The sequence below is a fragment of the Camellia sinensis genome, chromosome 11, assembly GCF_055761805.1.
Source record: "Camellia sinensis isolate YWXY chromosome 11, ASM5576180v1, whole genome shotgun sequence".
Lineage (NCBI taxonomy): Eukaryota > Viridiplantae > Streptophyta > Magnoliopsida > Ericales > Theaceae > Camellia > Camellia sinensis.
Genome location: NC_138971.1, coordinates 38,367,129 through 38,386,512, shown reverse-complemented (window position 1 = coordinate 38,386,512; position 19,384 = coordinate 38,367,129). Strand labels below are relative to the sequence as shown.

Below are 19,384 nucleotides of genomic sequence, written 5' to 3'. Positions count from 1 at the left end.
ATTGCCAATGTTGTACTCACCAGTGTCAAAATCATCAGCATTATCATTATGTAATTCATATACGGTGTTGTTTTGCCTAATGTTGCCTAGCATCTGTGGTAAGCATAATAAAATTAATTAGATCAAACCAAATGATAAGTGGTATTACAATTAGTTAATGAGACTTCACTCACTACTCAATTAAATCATACTTACTATTTAATGAGTTTCCACTTACTATTTCATTAGACTTTATTGACTACTGAATTAAATTCCACTTACTACTCAAAATCTCCACTTACTACTCCATTACACTTCACTTACTATTTCATGAGTTTCTAGTTACTACTTCATTAGACTTTACTTATGCCTCGTTTGGGAACAGACTATTTTAGTAATTTTTTTGGCTTTTTGGCTAAAATATGAGGTAAAAAAAACTAGTATGTTTGGGATGACTTTTTGACTTTTTACAAAAAGATGTGCAAAAAGAAGAGAGAAAATGGAATATTTGACTTTTTAATATAAGTTATTGGCTTTTTTGTTTTTTTTAGTAACTTTTTAATTTTTAGGTTAAGACAACCACTTACCAAATGAGGCCTTACTACTCAATAATCTTCCACTCGCTACTTTTTGTTATACTTCACTTACTACTTAATGAGTTTCTATTTACTTTTCACTAGAATTCACTTTTTAGTCAATGTACTTTCACTTACTACTTTATTAAACTTTAGTTACTATTCAAATAAACTCTGCTTACAATTTAATTAAACTTGACTTACTATTTAAGACTTCATGAAAAGTAGATTTGAGTTATTACTTAATGAGATTCCAATTATAGTTTAATTAGATTTCACTTACAACTCAATTAAACCTTGCTTATTATTTAATGAGTTTCTTTACTATTGCATAAGACTTCACGTACTACTCAATTAGCTTTCACTTACTATTTTATTCAACTTTACTTACTACTTAATGAACTATTCTATTAGACTCTACTTATTATAAAACACCATTTCAATAGACTCAAGTTACTAGTTAATAAAATTATATTTATTATTTTATTAAACTTGACTTAAAATTTTAAAACTCCACTTTTCTTTTCTTTTTTTTCCTTTTTTTTTTCTTTATTATAACTAAGTGAAATGATTTTCTGACAAAATTTTAAAATTTATAAATTAAAAGTATCACATGATGTTAAAATAAAAAGAGATAGAGATATAAATAAATTATTACCTGAAAATTGTCTTCAATTCGTAAAATCTAAATCATCCTCTTTCACTTATTCTTTGTAAAAAATATGAAAAAAACACAATTTTACTCATTTTGTATGCAAATGAGTTGAGAGTTCTTCTACATTTTTCTAATTAACTATATTCTTATATAATAATTAATGTTTTCAAGTGTAGTAGGTAAAAGAAAGTAAAAATTGTACATGTATTCATTTATTATCATTAATAAATATTGCCCAATGAGAGGTCTTTCTAAGTTATTTTATTCTATTTTATTTTCAATTTATGCTTTGCAATATTTTAGATATTAAAAAATATTATGAAGAAAACTTATGAATATTTTGAAGAAAAAAATATTTTATTATGGATATTAAATTGATAAAAAAAATATTAATTTATAAAAGTTTCTAAAAGATTTTTTTTTACAATAAATTTATATATATTTTTATATAAAATATACAAAATTTATAAGTAATAAATAAAAATATGAATATCAAAAACTTAAATAGTAATTACTATTTTGTGGTGTTGTAGGTTAGAAAAAAAGATTGACTATTTAAATTAATATTTTTAAAAATAAGTTTAAATAACTTACAATTTAAAAATATTTTTTTTACAATTTTTTTAATATTATATCGAAAATCAAATTGTCACAATAATGACTATTTTAAAAAATTAGTAAATTTTAATAAATTAATATTTATATATCGTATTTTATTTTTTACAAATCATAACAAGACAAAATATAGAGAAAAAATAGTTAAATATGGTGTGTAATTAGTATTATATATTTAAAATTAATTTAAATTGCAAAATATGATACAATTTTGAAGAAATGAAGATGACTTGTTTAAGAGGTAATATTTTAAATAGTAAGTTTATTGATAACAAATAATAAGTTAGTGAATACCAAATAGTAATTATTTTTATAGCAAATAGTAAGTTGGTATCACTTTTTTTAATTTCAAAATTAACTAAAACTACTTTTTTTTAAAAAAAAAAAAAAACTACCCCACTTTTTCTACCTAATTTTGTTATTTACTCATTCAATGGCTAACATTCATCCTATCTAAATCTAATGCCCATATTTTTTATATGGGAGCTTTTTTGATAAGTCCATTTTCTAAGAGCTTTATTCCATCCAACCCATATTCTTTTTGACTATTCCATTAGGTCCAATTTGAGATAAGAAGACCAAAATACCCTTTTCATCTACTTGTGTTCCATTTAGTTCACATTATTTTTTTATATTTCAATAAGTCTTATGGGTGATATAATTACCAAAATACCCTTAATGTGAATGTTCACACCGTCAATATAAATGTTTATATCGTCAATGTGTAGGGGCTCGGCTCATATCGATCCTCGTGGGTGCCCGGAAAAATTTGAGTCGGGTTGGGCCGGCCCACAAGCCAAAAAAATAGGCCCGACCCGGCCCGTTAATAATATGAATATTCACATTAACAAGTTAACATTCACATTGATAGGAGTGTAAAATTGGCCTGCGGCCCGTAGGCGGCCCGAAACCAACCCGTCGCCCGGGGCGGGCCCGGGCCGGCCCGTTCACAATATGAATATTCACATTGACATATTAACATTAACATTAACATTGACAAGAGTGTAAAATTGGCCCATGACCCATAGGCAGCCCCGGCCCGGCCCGGCCCGGCCCATTGACAATGTGAATATTCACATTGACATGTTAACATTCACATTGAAAGGAGTGTAAAATTAGCCCGCGGCCTGTGGTCGGCCCGAAACCCGCCTGCGGCTCGTGGGCTGCCCTGGGCGGGCCCGGCCCGACCCGTTGATAATGCAAATATTCACATTGACATGTTAACATTCACATTGATAAGAGTATAAAATTAGCTCGCGCCCCGTGGCTGCCCGAAACTAGCCCACGGCCCGTGGGTGGCCCGGGGCGGGCCCGACCCGGCCTGTTGACAATGTGAATAATCACATTGACATATTAACATTCACATTGATAAGAGTGTAAAATTGACTCGCGTCCCATGGGCGGCCCGGGGCGAGCCCGGTCCGGCCCGTTGATAGTGAATATTCACATTGACATATTAACATTCACATTGATAGGAGTGTAAAATTGGCCCGTGGCCCGTGGGCGGCCCAAAGCCCACCCGCTGCCCAGGGCGGGCCCGGCCCGGCTCGTTGACAATGTGAATATTCACATTGACATATTAACATTAACATTGATAAGAGTGTAAAATTAGCCCGTGACCCGTGGGCAGCCCGAAGCCCGGCCCCGGGCCGACGCGGGCCCGGTCCGTTGACAACGTGAATATTCACATTGACATGTTAACATTCACATTGATAAGAGTGCAACATTAGCCCGTGCCCCGTGGCTGCCCGAAATACGCCCACGGCCTGTGGGCGGCCCGAGACGGGCCCGGCCCGGCCTGTTGACAATGTGAATATTCACATTGACATGTTAACATTCACATTGATAAGAGTGTAAAATTGACTTGCATCCCATGGGCGGCCCGAGGTGACCCGGGTTTAGGTTCGGGGCTACCCCGGGCCGCGGGCAAGCTTTGGGCAGCGGACAAGTTTTACACTCCTATCAATGTTAATGTTAACATGTCAATGTGAATATTCACATTGTCACGGGTCGGGCCAAGCCCGCCTCGGGCTGCAATCGGGCTTCGGGTCGCCCACGGGCTGCGGGCCAATTTTACACTCCTATCAATGTGAATGTTAACATGTCAATGTGAATATTCACATTGCCAACGGGTCGGGCTCGTCTTGCCCCGAGGCCGGGCTTCGGGCTGCCCACGGGTCACGGGCCAATTGTACACTCTTATCAATGTGAATGTTAACATGTCAATGTGAATATTCACATTGTCAACAGGCGGGACAGGGCCCGCCCCGGGCCGTCCACGGGCCGTGGACGGGTTTCGGGCAGCCACGGGGTGCGGGCTAATTTTACACTCCTATCAATGTGCATGTTAACATGTCAATGTGAATATTCACATTGTCACGGGTCGGGCCAAGCCCGCCTCGGGCTGCGGCCGGGCTTCGGGCTGCCCACGAGCGGCGGGCCAATTTTACACTCTTATCAATGTGAATGTTAACATGTCAATGTGAATATTCACATTGTCAACGGGAGGGGCCGAGCCCGCCCTGGGAAGCGGGCGGGCTTTTGGCCGTCCATGGGCCGCGGGCCAATTTTATACTCTTATCAATGTGAATGTTAACATGTTAATGTGAATATTCACATTGTGAACGGGCCGGACCGGGCCCGCCCCGGGCCGGCCGCGGGCGGGTTTCGCGCCGCCACGGGACGGGGGCCAATTTTACACTCCTATTAATGTGAATGTTAACATGTCAATGTGAATATTCACATTGTCAACGGGCCGGGCCGGGCCGAGTCGGGCCCGCCCTGGGCTGATGTCTAGTTTTATACTCTTATCAATGTGAATGTTAACATGTCAATGTGAACATTCACATTGTCAACAAGCCGGGCCGGGCCCGTCCACGGGCCGTGGGCGGGTTTCGGGCAGCTACGAGGCGCGGACTAATTTTACACTCCTATCAATGTGAATGTTATACTCTTATCAATGTGAATGATAACATGTCAATGTGAATATTCACATTGTCAACGGGCTGGACCGGGCCCGCCCCGGGCCGCCCATGGGCCGCGGGCAGGTTTCGCACTGCCACGGGACGGGGGCCAATTTTACACTCCTATTAATGTGAATTTTAACATGTCAATGTGAATATTCACATTGTCAACGGGCCGGGCCCGCCCTGGCTCGCGGGCGGGTTTCGGGCCGCCCACGGGCCAATTTACATTCCTACAAATGTGAATTTTAAAATATGAATGTTCACATCATTAAATTGCTAATCGTTGAAAAAATATTTATAAGTGTATCAAAATTAAATATAAGGGCATAAGTGTCCAAGAAAATAGTGTAAATCAAGAAAATGGACTTTATGGAATAAAACTATACACACATGAGACTAAATGGGTTGAAAAATTCATTCATGGACTTCTTGGGTTAAAACACTTCTAAATTGGACTTATCAATAAAAATCCCTTTTTATATACCATACATTAAAACCACTTTCATGTATAGTAGAATTTATTAGAGAGAGATGGTATTAATATCTAATCACATGTGATTGAGATAAAGTGCAATTTTGTCTTTCACTTTATAAAAATAACAAAGTCACCTTTCTATAAAAAGGATTTTACATAATTTCATAAATTTAATTCTAACTAACTAATATCACTATATAATGCATAAACAAATATAATTTGTTTTACATCTTCAATCTAATACTATCACATTAGTAATCGTTTTATTTAATCTCACTATGTTAATAATTTCATCATTCAAATAAATAAAACCTTAATCTTTGAAACAACAGTGCTACATTCACAAATTTATTATTTTTATTTTTTTATTAAATAAAAAGAAAATGCATATAAAGAGAATTTTAAAAAAATATTTTACAAAAATGAACTTTTTAAATTTTAAGAAATTGTGTGGATTTGGTTTTGAAAACAAACATATAGGGTGTGTTTGGTTTGGTTTTGGGAGATAAATTTTCAAAAAAGATTTTGGGAAGAGAGTTTAGAAATTTTTTTAATTTTTTTGGTTTTATATTTTGAAAACAATTCTGGAGTTTGGAATGATTTGATATTTTGTTGAAATTGAGTAGATGTGCGTGAGGAAAAAAATGATTGAGAATGAGAGGGAAGAGAGAAAAAGTGATTAATTGATGTATAGAAGAGAAAAAATGATTTTGAAATTTTTTTTCTAAAATCTCTAAACCAAACAAAATATTGAATTTCTTTTTTCAAAATTTATTTCTCAAAAACAAACTAAACAATGTCACGAATTTTTATGAACCTATCTCATCCAATATCATTATTGGGCCTCAATCCAACCCAAAGTTTGAGTGTTAGCTAGCATGGAACTGGTTGAAAGCCAAATTACCCAAAATACCCCTAGAAGCCAGCATATTCTCTCCTCCTCTCGGAGAGTTTGTTAGAGAGAGGAAGAGGAGAGTCTTCAGAGAGAGAGAGAGAGAGAGAGAGAGAGCGCCACTGTTTAAGACCATGTATGCGTGATCAGAAACCATTTTCACACCCATTTTCACACCGTTTAAGATCATTGAATTCCTCATCTTTACGTCATTCGCACGCTGACTCTCTTTCTCTCTCTCTCTCTCTAACCCACCCACCAGACCTACACACATATTCACCATTCCCTTCCCCAGATCTGAATCAATTCGCCTCCACAATTTTACCCTTCTCTCTATACCCCCCATTTCACACGTTAATCACACATTTATACATTGTTTTTATGTGCAATTCATTGTATTTACTAACTATTTCCACTGATCTATCACAATAGTTTACACTTTACACTCCAAGTTTGCTAATTTATTCCATATTTTTACTGGGTTTTTCTTGATTTGATCTGGGTTCTTTGTTTGAGACCTTGGGTTTGTTAGATCTGGGAATGAGTTAGCTATTTATGTTGTAGTTTGATAGATTTTGTATTGTATATGTTTCTCGTGACAATGCCGTCGGGAAATATGGTTGCATCCGATAAAATGCAGTTTCCGGCAGCCGCTGCTGGCGGTGGAGGCGGCGCTGCCGACCTCCTCCACCATCGGCAGTGGTTCCCCGATGAGCGAGACGTGTTTATCTCGTGGCTGCGTGGCGAATTTGCTGCGGCCAATGCGATAATCGATTCTTTGTGTAACCATTTGAGTATGATTGGTGAGCCTGGAGAGTATGATGGGGTAAATTTCAGTATACAGCAGAGGAGATGTAATTGGAGTCCTGTTCTTCAGATGCAGCAATACTTTTCGATTGCCGAGGTGTTATACTCTTTGCAACAGGTGGCTTGGAGGCGGCATTCGCGGTTTTTTGATCCGGTGAAGGTGCCCGGGAAGGAGTATAAGAGGTCTGGTTTTGGGTCTAGGCAAGGACAGAGGGTTGAATACGTGAAGGAAAGCCATAATTCTAATAATGTAGAGTATCATAGGTATGATGCCAATGTTTCTGGTAATTTGGTGAGTTTGGAGAAAGGAGATAGGGTAGTTGAAAAAGGGGAAGAAGCGAAATTGGGCGGTGAAGTTGTTAATTCGGATGATAAGGTTGTGGCTGTTGCTGAGGATAAAAAAGGTAACAATTGAATGAGTCATGACTCTGTGAGGTTCATTGATTGATCACTAGTTGAACTTTAATTAATACTTGTTCATGAGTTTTTTTAGTTTATAATTGATTGTCATTAACAATTTGGGAAGTTTGAAGCACATTTACTTTTTTGCCCAAAAAAGTAGCACATTTACATCTGCTATATATGTGTAGTTTTTGTATTGATTGTATTGGTGGGTTTGAACGGTTATATAAGATAATTATTGTGTTACTTATCAGTAACCATTTTATATTACGCCTGTCCTTTCAAATTTGAATGCAGTTCAAGAGAATGTCTACATAAATATGCATTCATCTTGGAAAATGTTATTGGTTGCTGGATTAATTTTTCCATTTTCTTTTATCTGGTTGTATATAGCTAGCTGCCTTCATTTATCAATGTGTTATCCCATCACCATTGTGACAATGCACCATATTCCCAGGAAGCTTATTGTGGAACTCTTTTATTCTTTGGTTGATGTGTGCAAGCAGTAAGCACACAAAAATTCTGCAAGCTTTTATGCAAGGAACTTATGCTTTTCACGTAATTTTAGCTTTAGAAAATAATTCAGCGTGTTTGGTTTGAGTTTTCTGTATTAAGTTTTTTGAAAATTGAATTTTTTGGTTTTCGTATTCTTTTATTTTTAGTGAATATTTTTTAAATTTTAAACATTTTTTTTTACTTTTTTAGATGCACCTTAGTTAGATGTAAAAGTAAAAATTTTGTGAAAAAATATTTTAAAAAATTAATAAATACATAAAAATACAAAAAATGTATTGAATTCTTGTATTTTTTTTTGTATATTTGGTATTTAGTGAATTTTTAAAAGATTTTTTTTACAATTTTTTAACTTTTTAGGTGTATTTATGTTAGGTGTGTCTAAAAAGTAAAAAAATTGTTTAAAATATTACAAAAATTCAGTAGAAACAAAAAAACATGGAAAATAAGAAAGTAGAATTTTCTAAAAAGTGTTTTTTGAAAAATGAAAACAAGCAAGCTGATTAGTTTTTTTCTCTTGTTAATTAGATGTGTGTAAAGCTGCAAATTTCTTAACAGTTTTGATAATGTAAACATGGCAATATATGACACTTATTATGCTGTGTATTGAGTAGTAGGTTTTTTTTTTTTTTTTTTTTTTTTTTTTTTGTCTTATAAAGTCTTGAAAAAGGCATAACATGATGGTGAAATGGCACATACATAAATCTACCAGCAGGATACAATTTCGTTTATCAGCGTCAATATGCAGATATTCGTCTATTTCTTGCAGTCATGTTCTATCATGGCACCAACATAATATTACCCGAGTGCATGATCACCATCTTTCAAGATCACTACCTACCTGTAGTATTTTAGTTCTGGGAAAATGCCACTATTTTTTACTTTCAATGTGAGAGGCATGACAAAGTTTTTGAAGTTGGCTGCTTTGTATTAAACTCATAAGTTATTTACCACCATTTTTTAAAACAAATAAATAAAAGTGACTCTGCGTTAGAGAGCAGTTGTTATTCGATTTCCATAACACATGGTAAAAAGAAGTAAATATAAAAGAATATTAAACGGAGCACTCAGCAGAAAGATTTTAAATATGAGAAGTCCAATAATAATATGTTGATCTTACTATATTTGATTCAGTTACAAAAGAAGCAAATGGCTAAGCATTGAAGAAACTTAAAAAAAATAAAAAAATTCAAACTGACTAGCATGATAATGCCTTGTACTTCTGAAAAATTGTGGTGCAATACTGACTTCTAGTGTTTGGTGTTGGAGCAGATGTTGTTCCAAAGCCTCAAGCAGATAGTTGTGTCAAGAGTTCTGGCAATTCACATGGAACCACATCTAGTAATTCAGAAGTTGAGGTTGAGGGTCATGATGACGGATGTGCCTCAGACTCTAAAGGTTTTTCTTTTATTTATTTATTTATTGAACTATATAAAGTGTGGTATACTGATTAATTAGAGTGAATGCCCAAGCTGTTTCTAGTTTCTCAAAACTGCTAACTCACTAATTATGGGTCAGATATTTTCCTATGCATAAAAACTCATATGATGCATTTATCTTGAAAATGTTAATCATTGTCCCACTCCCTACTTTCTCCCTTTCCTGATGTTGCTACTACTAGAATGGCATTAGCTTATCATTTAATGTTTCTCTCTCTCTTAAAGGACCTTGCAATGTGCCTATGGAAAATGATTCCCATTCTATTCAAACTCCACATGAGAAGCAGAATCTCACAATTATTCCAAAAACTTGTGTTGGCACGGAGATATTAGGTGGAAAGGCGGTAATAATCCATTACTCTTTCAGATTTATAAAAGAAAAGCATTTACTCTTCAGTATCATTTTGTCTTGCACTTTTATTTAGCTATTCTTTACTTTGTTTCTTTTCTTTTTTTTTCCTTAAACTTCTGAAAGTACCAGTTTTTATCTGTAGGTTAATGTGGTTGATGGAATGAAACTGTATGAAGAATTGTTAGATGCCTCGGAAGTTTCGAAGCTTGTTTTGTTGGTCAATGATTTGAGAGCTGCAGGGAAAAGAGGGCAATTTCAAGGCAAGTTTCCCAATGCATTCTTGTTAGTTGATGGCCTTTTATTTTTCCTATAAAACTTCTCATATAATTTACATATGGTCATCTGAAAGTTTGTTCCGTTAGAAATTTGATTTCCTGTTTCATTCCATTATAACAACAAACCTTTAATATAAATATCCGTAACTTTCATCCCTATAGTTTAGGGGACTTTTGGTTGGCATACTTTTACGAGGGATTCATTTTGTGTTGGTTGAACTAAACTATTATGTAATGGATTTAATATTTTCTCTGGATGGTGGTAAGATGGTTGGGAGTTTTCTAGGATAGGACCATGGTTGTGGGGAGGTGAGCGTGGAGCCAACCTTGGACAAAGAGGGAGTGGCAATATAGAACCTCTGAATTGCCAGAGGGAGAAAGAAGTTAATTGCTTGCTTCTTCATGCATGGAGGTCTCTTATATTAAATAATCAAACCGTGGGGATTGTTGGGGCTAGCTCAACCATGGACAATATCCCATGATCAAGAACATGAGTCTCATCCCCTTGGTTCAACAATCCGAATGTTTGTCAACTACCAACTATAGTCACAATTAGACCTTGGGGTTGTATCATGAGGCTGGAATGGTAGGTGTTTAAAACCTTAAGAATGTGGCAGAGATGCTCCAGTGGTCACATATGATTCTCTTTCTAGCAACGGCATTTTAGTCAACAACTTGTCTTCTTGTGGAGTTCTCTCTTAGATTGGTCAACATGCAAACCACCATGAGGGAGGGGGAGGCGCTAGGCATCACAGATTCTCAGACCCTTGATTTTAGCTTCCAGGTCACAAAACCTCTAATGATTTTGAGTTCTAGGGCCATAGCTTGCCTGGGCATTCCATGGCTGAAGACCCAACCCTCGGGTTCCTAGGCTTTTCTCCCTAGCTTAGGCATCCATGGTAATGCCCAAAGTGCCATTTAAGAAAATATTTAGATGTCTGTCTTGATGGTGGAAAATTCCACTCAGCTAAGTGGGGTGGGGGGGTTGTTTGGGGGGTTGGGTTCAAGCCAAGTATTGTGGAGATGGCGTGCTTGACGGGAGAATGAGTGTGTATGAGGCATGAGGGCACGCTTTGGTGGAGAGTCACTTGACTGAGTTGAGGGAGTATCAATGTACCACTGTTAAGTACAGAGTCATTGGCCTTGGTGAGGGTGGCGTCATCCCTTGGTGCCATGGCTGGACTCTAAAACACAGTGTGTTATTAGGTCAGAGTTACCATACTTGGTGGCCCATGTGCCCTCACTTAAACTACACCTTCATGAGCTCCAGTGTACATGTTGTGCAGATCAAAGATTTTAAAGGTGAATGCGTAACTCCAGGCTTTTTACCCCTCACGAAGCGAGGTGTAAGTTTTAAGACATTGAGGCGTAAGCATTTTGAATTTAAAATTTAAAATTTAAATATTTAATAACTTAAATATTTTAAAATAGTCAAAAAAAAAAAAATTAAATATAAAAGGTATAAATACTTTTCTCCTTAAAGGCATCGAACATTTCACTGCAGAGAATGAAGCTTGTCTTCATTGAAAGTGAAATTGACATTCTTAGCTTTAGTGATTGAGTTTTTCACTTGAGCATTAACTTTGTATTTTTTGTTCATTGTTAATTAACTTAATTTTTTCTATAGAATATACAAAAGGGATTCTTTTTTTTATTTTTGACTTTTTGATACTATTTACTAGACTAAATGTAACAAGAGTCTAAGGCAACCTCTTCATATGTGTACTCGTCATATGCTTATGTGCGAAAGGCATACACGGCGCATACCTTAGATTGTGATGTGCATGCCTTTAGGGAGTATAGCCTGGAGACAAGGTGAGCATGGAGGCGAGGCTCATTAAAGCCTTTGAAAACTTTGGTGGAGATAGCGTGGCCGTTTTGATGATTTGTCACCTGGTGATCTATGTATTAGTTTTGATGATGTCTAGATGCCAACGAGGCTGATACCCATATACTTTAGTTGAGATAAGCTATTATCTAATTGATTCATAAGGCCTGGAACTTCTACATAAAAACAAAGGGTGAATTTGGTATTGTTTTTGTTATTTGTTTTCTATTGTTGAAAATAGAAAAACAAAAATTGGCATGGAAAATTTTTTGCCAAACTGTTTTTGGGAAAATTTTCTGAATAACATGCATTTTATAGAAAACCCTTTTAATTTGTGTTTTTGAATTTTTGAAACTGTTTTCACGCAAAAATGAATGTTATCAAATTTTCATTTTTTCCCCCTAGAAATACAACACAAAAACAAAAATGAAATGGGCCTGTTTAGATGTGTTTTTGTTTTCTGTTTTCATTTTCTAGGAAACTTGCTGTCGAACTATTTTTGAAAACTGTTATTGATATTTATTTTTGAAAACAACACACTTTTAGGAAATGCCAAGAAGTTGTTTTTGAATTTTTGAAAACTATTTTGGCATAAACATGAAAATGATGGATTTATCAAAAAAAGAAAAGAAAAGAAAATAAACATGAACATGATGGGTGTTTTCAAAATTTTCATTGTTTTTGTTTCCGAAAACACAATTTAAAACAAAGAAGATGAAAAAAGACCAAAGAAGCCTGAGAATATCGAAAATGAAAGTAATACCAAATGGACCTGCATCACGCGTGTGGAGGTTTATGAAAATGTCATTTCATTTTTCTTGTGTTGTTCCTGCATTATTATCAAATTATTAGCAGACTTGCTGTAAAAAATATTCACTGCTTCGTGTTCTGATTTTTTAAGGGCATTCCTAAAATTTTGACTGAAAAATCTGTATAATTTGTGGTAGATTGGTAGTTGAATTTAGTGTTACATGAACTCTTCTATTCCTCCCATTATACTGTGTACATTGAATTCATGATAGTTGAATTTGGTGCAGCATAGACTCTTCTATTCCTCAGTGTACATGTGTCCACCGTGTATATGACAGGGTAAGGGAGAGAATGTGTCGGACACCCAAACCCAAGTTAGATGCGTGGACCTCTAATTTTTGTAATGTGAAGAAGAAGAAACTAACATTTGGTTGTAAAGAAAACTTTCTAGCCTATGATACATGTGGGATGTAGAAATCCTCCTTTTCTCCTAAATCCCATATAATTATATTCATAATAATTAACATCTTATGTCATAATATCATACAATACGTTATACATTTAAATATTCCAGACATGTCTACGTACTTGTACCCAATCTTTGGATACATGTCCCAATGTCCAAATATTTAGGTTTAGGATGCTCTGTGCTTGGACACACACCTGCACTCGATAGTCATCCCAACTTTTGTATACATGTTCCAATATCCAAATATTTAGGTTTAGGAAGCTCTAACACTTGGACACACCCTCACACGATAGTCATACCGAGTCCATGCAACAAATTTATCACTATGCAACTTGGATTTGATTCGTATGGAGTTTGAAGGAACACAGTAATTGAAAGAACATTTGTAGCATCACTTGGTGCACACCTCTTGCTATTTCTTGTTGTTAGTAGTTGGAACGATGATATCTTTATCTTTTCTTGGTCTCTTTCATAGACTATCAAAAATACATAAAAGCAAACCTAACTTGTACATTTGTCTTTTGTGCCTTAGACATGTAATATCTCACAAGACAGGGTTCAAGTTGATCGAGATTGTCTTGACTTTTGTAGATTTTGTCCCCCCCCCCCCAAAAAAAAAAAAAAAAAAAAAAAAAAAAAAAAACCAGCTTGCCTATGTTACATTACATTAACTCAGGTGTATATGTTGAAGAGTCTGATTAATCTAATTCTCATATCCAAAGGACATCAGGACATGACTAGATTTCATATTTCTAAATATTTGTTTTACTTTTTAAGGGTAAAATGGTGATTACAAACTAACATTGTATATTTTATGCATAAAATGCGAGTTTTATGCATAATTATGGCTTAAACTCAACTACAGAAGCATACTTTAATGAGTGCATATCCAATTAGTCATGCCAGACACATACCATAATCTTATGTAAGTGTCAAGTGTCCGATACGGGTACATCACAAATTTAGAAGAGTCTAATGTAACATAGTGTCTTGCAAATACGTACATTTCACATAATTTTGTTGTTATTTTGAAATAAATGTATATGGATGTTGAGTTCGAATAGTTTTTGAAAAAGATAAGAATTATTTTATTCAATTCTCTTGTGGTTTCTTGCCAGTTACTACAATAATAATTGACAATTGTTAAGTATAGCAGGAGTTTGTGTGGGTTCAATTAATAATCCTATGACTGTCAAAGATACTAAATACGCTTCTAATAGAAAAAATGTTGAAAAAAGAAAAAAGAAAAAAGGAGGCTTTGCTTAAATCTTCTTATAATAAAGGTTTATAATTGTTAGTTTATATATGTTTAATCCTTGTGTTTGTTTCGAAAATATAAAATTAAAATATATTGTGATTTTTGCTATCATAAATTTGACAATAGAAAGATCACTTCATTGACCTTCAATTCCACCCCTTAATAAAATTCTGGTTCTGCCACTGGCCAATAGTGCATTCTTCTGTAGAGATTTCATGGTGAATTGCATTTTGTCCCAGAAGCCTAGTTTTTATTAGCTCCTATAGATGCCCCCACTTCAAATTATTTGTCCTATTTTCTGTGTGGCAGGAAAGGTTGGGTGTGGCTGGGACTTGGGGCAGGATATAAATAAGATTACGGAATTACATGAGAGCAGGGTACAAAAAAAATAATAATAATAAAAAAAAGAGCAGGTGACATTGGTCCGAAAGTGTACTCTCTGCGAATTATGTTATACAAAAATGTTATAAGCATGTTTGTTCTTTTTCGTTTTTAAATATTTTTAGCCACTGCATTTTGCTAGTTGAATGCATATATAGATGGTTAAAAAAGAACTTTTCCATATAGATGGTTAATAATGAGTGTCATACAATGCCTCTCTTCTCCAAAATTGTGCCTCAAACTAAGTTCATAGAATAATCAAATTTATTAAGGTGGCTGATATCTTTCCTTTTTACTTGCACATAATTGCTTCTCTTAAACTAGAATCGCATCCTGACGTTTTTAACTCCATGTGTGTCTGTGTACATTGCCAACTATCATTCAGTTCAGTTTGGATATCGAGCTCTGTAAAGTGTGTTTTTCTGCTAAAGTTTCAGTTTCTGCAAAATGTCAATAATTGTTATGCTTTTGTTTCTCAAGAAGCAGGACAAACATTTGTGGTTTCGAAGAGACCCATGAAGGGGCATGGAAGAGAGATGATTCAATTGGGCATTCCGATTGCAGATGCACCTCCTGAAGATGAAAATGCTATGGGGACCTCCAAAGGCATGTTATCTTGTTTTATTCTCTCTCCTCTCTCTCTCTCTCTCTCTCTCTCTCTCTGCTTTGTCAATAGATTTTGTTATGTTTTGTCTTAATCATGTCTTTTTAGTATTTGAGATGAAATTTGCAGATCGAAAAATGGAATCCATCCCTGGCTTGCTGCAAGATGTTATTGAACGCTTAGTTGGCATGCAAGTTATGACTGTGAAGCCAGACTCTTGTATTATCGATATCTTTAACGAGGTTGCTAGTTGTGATTTTAGTTTCAATAGTTTTGGAAATTACGCATAATGTTAAGTAGGCCTAATTGTGTGCCTCTTGTTTGTAGGGTGATCATTCGCAGCCACACATGTGGCCAGCATGGTTTGGAAGGCCTGTGTGCCTTCTTTTCTTGACAGAATGTGACATGACTTTTGGGAAAGTAATTGGAATAGACCATCCCGGGGATTATAGAGGCTCCCTTCAGCTTTCTCTTGCACCTGGGTAATCTTTTTCAATCTCTTCAGCCCTTCCCCCCCTTTATATAATATATGTATATATATATTGTTTCTTACTCATCTTGTTAGTTTTAATATTGGTTGAGAGTTAAGGAGTATGGACACGGACACGCCGACATGACATGTGGGAGACACTACAAAATATGTAGTTTTGTATATCCTTTATATGAATGCTTAATTAAAAAATAATAATAAAAAATACTAACATAACACTAATTTATAAAATTTGAAGGATGATATATTAATAGGCATAAATCTCAATTGTTTTTCTTTTATCATTGCTTAGTGATGAATGTTCCCCAAGTGTCTAGAACGTGCCTGCCTCTAATTTTTTTATTATTATTTATCTTTTATAAAAAATAATAGGATGTTTGGACTTGTATCTGACATTTATCGCCTTGATGGGAAGCGTCTGATTAGTGTTGGTGTCCAACAACACGGACATGATAGCCTTCTTAGAAGTGTGCCTCTTAGGTTGAGATTAGTGCTACAAGTTTAATTTTAACTCTATCGTGCTTGTCGGCTGCCTTTTATTTATTTGGGATCTGCTGCATTAAGTTCTCCTTCTATTTTCCTGATTTAACTCTGAATATACAGATCCCTGCTAGTAATGCAAGGAAAATCTGCAGACTTTGCCAAACACGCGATTTCCTCCCTCCGCAAACAGCGAATACTCATTACCTTCGCAAAGTCACATCCAAAGAAAACCATATCCGGTGACGGGCCACGACTTCCTTCAGCTGCAGTAGCACCATCTCACTGGGGCCCACCACCCAGTAGGTCACCGAATCAACATATTCGCCATCCCATGCCGAAGCATTACGGGCCTGTCCCAACAACTGGAGTATTGCCCGTGCCACCCATTCGCCCACAGTTAGCACCACCTCCAAATGGAATCCCGCCACTTTTCATGCCTGCCCCAGTTGCTCTCCCACCAGCATCGGCTGGATGGTCGGTGCAGCCTACAAGACATCCTCCACCTCGGCTGCTAGTACCAGGCACTGGAGTTTTCCTTCCCCCGCCTGGTTCAGGTAATTCATCAACTCAACAATTACCATCAACTATGACGGCTGAAACAAACTTTTCTGCGGAGACAACCAACCCTGTGGCTGAAAAAGACAATGGTTCAGGGAAAACAAATGGTAACGGTAATGCTTCTCCGAAAGGTAAAGTAGATGGGAAGATGGCACAGGAAGACTGCAATGGAAGCGTTGATGGAACTGATTAGAGAGAAGAGAGGATGGTATTCTTTGGAGGAAAGGGGGGTAAGGCTGGAAAACTACAGTGAGTTCAAAGCAAATGTAAAAATCGCGGAAAAAAGTTGGAGACTTGATGAGCATATTACCAGTCGGCAAAGGGGTTGGGGAGTAACCATCAGTGCTCTTTTACAAATTCCCTATGCTTTCTGTTCCCTTTTTGTTATTTTATATATTGTATGAACACTCTTACATCAGATGAGGAACTCATTTTCAATTCTAGTATTTTCACGGAAAATTTACTTGCTCATTGAGTTACTGGCTTAAGATTTGTAGCTCTTCTTTTTTGTCTCATGAAAAATTTAGTCACTCGTTGAGTCATTGGCTGAAAATTAGGGTTGGTACCCGATTCGGCATATGCTGATAGTGTTAAATTTTATGCTTTTAACATGCTTCTATTTTTTTGTTTCACGTTGGACCCAAGTTCTAGTGACTCTTGGCTGAAGGGTTGGAGAACAGCAGGGTGTAGGGCTTGATATTCATATTAGGTCTTCATGTGATCATTTGTTTGTTTGTTTGGTTGATTGGGTGGTTTTTTTATTTTTATTTATTATTATTATTATTATTGTTTTTTATCTTCCTGTTTTTGGGCAATCCCTTTTCTCTGATTTTCATATAAACAAATATTAGCCTCTAGATTTTGTGGATACATTTATTTTGGCAAATTCATTGGCAGTTTACTATGATTTTATGCCAAATTTGGTAACCGCACCTCTCAAGCGAAGAGGGTTAGTAAGAGTATGTTGATGGCTATGGCTTTGACGGTTTTGTGACATTGAATGCTGCTCTCTTCATTTTCTATTTTGTGGAGTTTGGAACTTAGGAATAAAATTGCTTTGAAATTTTAAGAGTACATTTCGAGAAACACCAAATTTTAGCGGTTCATGCTTGTCATGTTATGGCAAATGTTTGAGTGCCTTGGCCATTGTTTAATATTGGAGTTAAATTAAAAAGTATCTTGAAAATAGGTAAAAATATTAAAAACTATATTGAATTTATTTATAATAAGTGTCTCGTGTTTTTTAATTTTTAATTTTTTTCTTGTGTCCAAGGAGTAGGCATGATAAATGAACCACACAGCTCTAGTTTGACTAATTAGAAGCTTGTTCAAACTCTGTTTGTTAAGTAAACAAGTTAATCTTGATCATATTTTGGAACTTGCAAACTAAACTTGAACAATCAATTACTTGTTTGGTTCGGTTTAATAAATTTAAAATTATATAAAAATATCAAATTATTTGAGATTGGCTTGATAAAAACTCATTTGAGATCAGTCTGAAAGTTTAATAAACCAAATTTGAACAAATTTTAAAACTCGTTAAAGTTTTCAAACCAAACTTGAACAGTTAACTTCCTTGACTCGTTTGGCTAATTTGTCACCCCTACCTAAGAGCACTTGGTAGCAAAACCTTATATTATATTTGTCAAACAAAACTAAAATAGTAATTATTTAGCTTTAATACATACTAACAACATTAACCAGTCTATGTTTGTTTGGGAAACATGACCTTAAGATTGGATTAATATCATAACAAAATATAATTTCACATTTGACTAAGAAAATTATAATTCATTTACGAACTGCTCCGATACTCAATCGAGCATGGAATGAACGACATAATGATGCGTGCATAGTGTTTTAAAGGTTTTTGAAAAAAATTATCTTAGAAAAATTCTTTCATAAATATGGAATTGAAACTTAGAATTACTGTAAAGATCTCACAAGTTTTGGCTAAGCGTAAAAATATTGAGATAGGATAGATGCGCTTCATTCCGCTCTTAACTAAATTAGTATGAACATACCACTCAAAAGTATTTAGTAGCCATATCATTCTTCTAGGGTTGTCAAATTGTCCTTGCATATGTTTTTCTTTTACATTATTGAAAAAAATTTGGTACGTTTGATATTGAAGTCCACTAAAAGCATCCGCATTAGACTTAACAAATTTTGTGTCAAATAATAACCAAAAATCTACTTTTGTATTTTAGCTAGCATTTTCATTTCATCAAGCTCTCTATTCTAAAATTTAATTTTATAAAATATTCATTTTTATTGGGTGGTCAACCGGGTAGCTCTCTAGGTGGTCGATCACTTGGAGAAAATTATTTTTACCCTTGAAAATGATCAAGGTTTCAAAATTCCAGTATTGTCTTTTCTTGTACTTTGTTCATGCCTTTTCTCCTCTTCTTTTATTTTGAATTGAATTGGACCATCTTTAAACATGCAATCTTAAAATTAAACTTCACTTATGGTTCAAATTCTGACCTTCACTCAAAATGATTTCAACTTTTCGGCTTTGGGTTGCATTCATGTAATAATGAAAAATGAGAAAGGGCCAAAAACAAAACAAAAAAATCAATAGTGTGCAAAAGTGAAAATACCAAATGAGGAAAAGT

General features: G+C 35.3%; 1 protein-coding gene across 4 annotated transcripts; it reads left to right on the top strand.

The window, feature by feature from the left end:
- Positions 1 to 6,210: 6,210 nt before the first annotated feature.
- On the top strand, positions 6,211 to 17,237 carry LOC114305289 (hydroxyproline-rich glycoprotein family protein). Of its 4 annotated transcripts, none has more exons than XM_082893765.1 (8): positions 6,211 to 7,368; positions 9,152 to 9,277; positions 9,544 to 9,662; positions 9,813 to 9,930; positions 15,118 to 15,237; positions 15,365 to 15,477; positions 15,563 to 15,717; positions 16,329 to 17,237. In XM_082893765.1, exons 1-8 carry the CDS (start codon positions 6,744 to 6,746, stop codon positions 16,957 to 16,959), a joined length of 2,007 nt encoding a protein of 668 aa, XP_082749891.1. In that variant the 5' UTR covers positions 6,211 to 6,743; the 3' UTR covers positions 16,960 to 17,237. The 4 variants fall into 4 exon arrangements, with proteins under 4 accessions (XP_082749891.1, XP_028106161.2, XP_028106162.2 ...); XM_028250360.2 differs by having other exon boundaries at positions 15,344 to 15,477; XM_028250361.2 differs by having other exon boundaries at positions 15,112 to 15,237.
- The last annotated feature ends 2,147 nt before the right edge of the window (positions 17,238 to 19,384 follow it).

What these genes read in the sequence shown, in the direction of transcription:
- LOC114305289 (XM_028250359.2), top strand. Translation starts at nt 6,744, where the DNA reads ATGTTTCTCGTGACAATGCCGTCGGGAAATATGGTTGCATCCGATAAA. An exon ending in ATGTGCCTCAGACTCTAAAG is followed by an intron (nt 9,278 to 9,543) that starts GTTTTTCTTTTA and finishes TCTCTCTTAAAG; the next exon opens with GACCTTGCAATGTGCCTATG. An exon ending in TTATCGATATCTTTAACGAG is followed by an intron (nt 15,478 to 15,562) that starts GTTGCTAGTTGT and finishes TCTTGTTTGTAG; the next exon opens with GGTGATCATTCGCAGCCACA.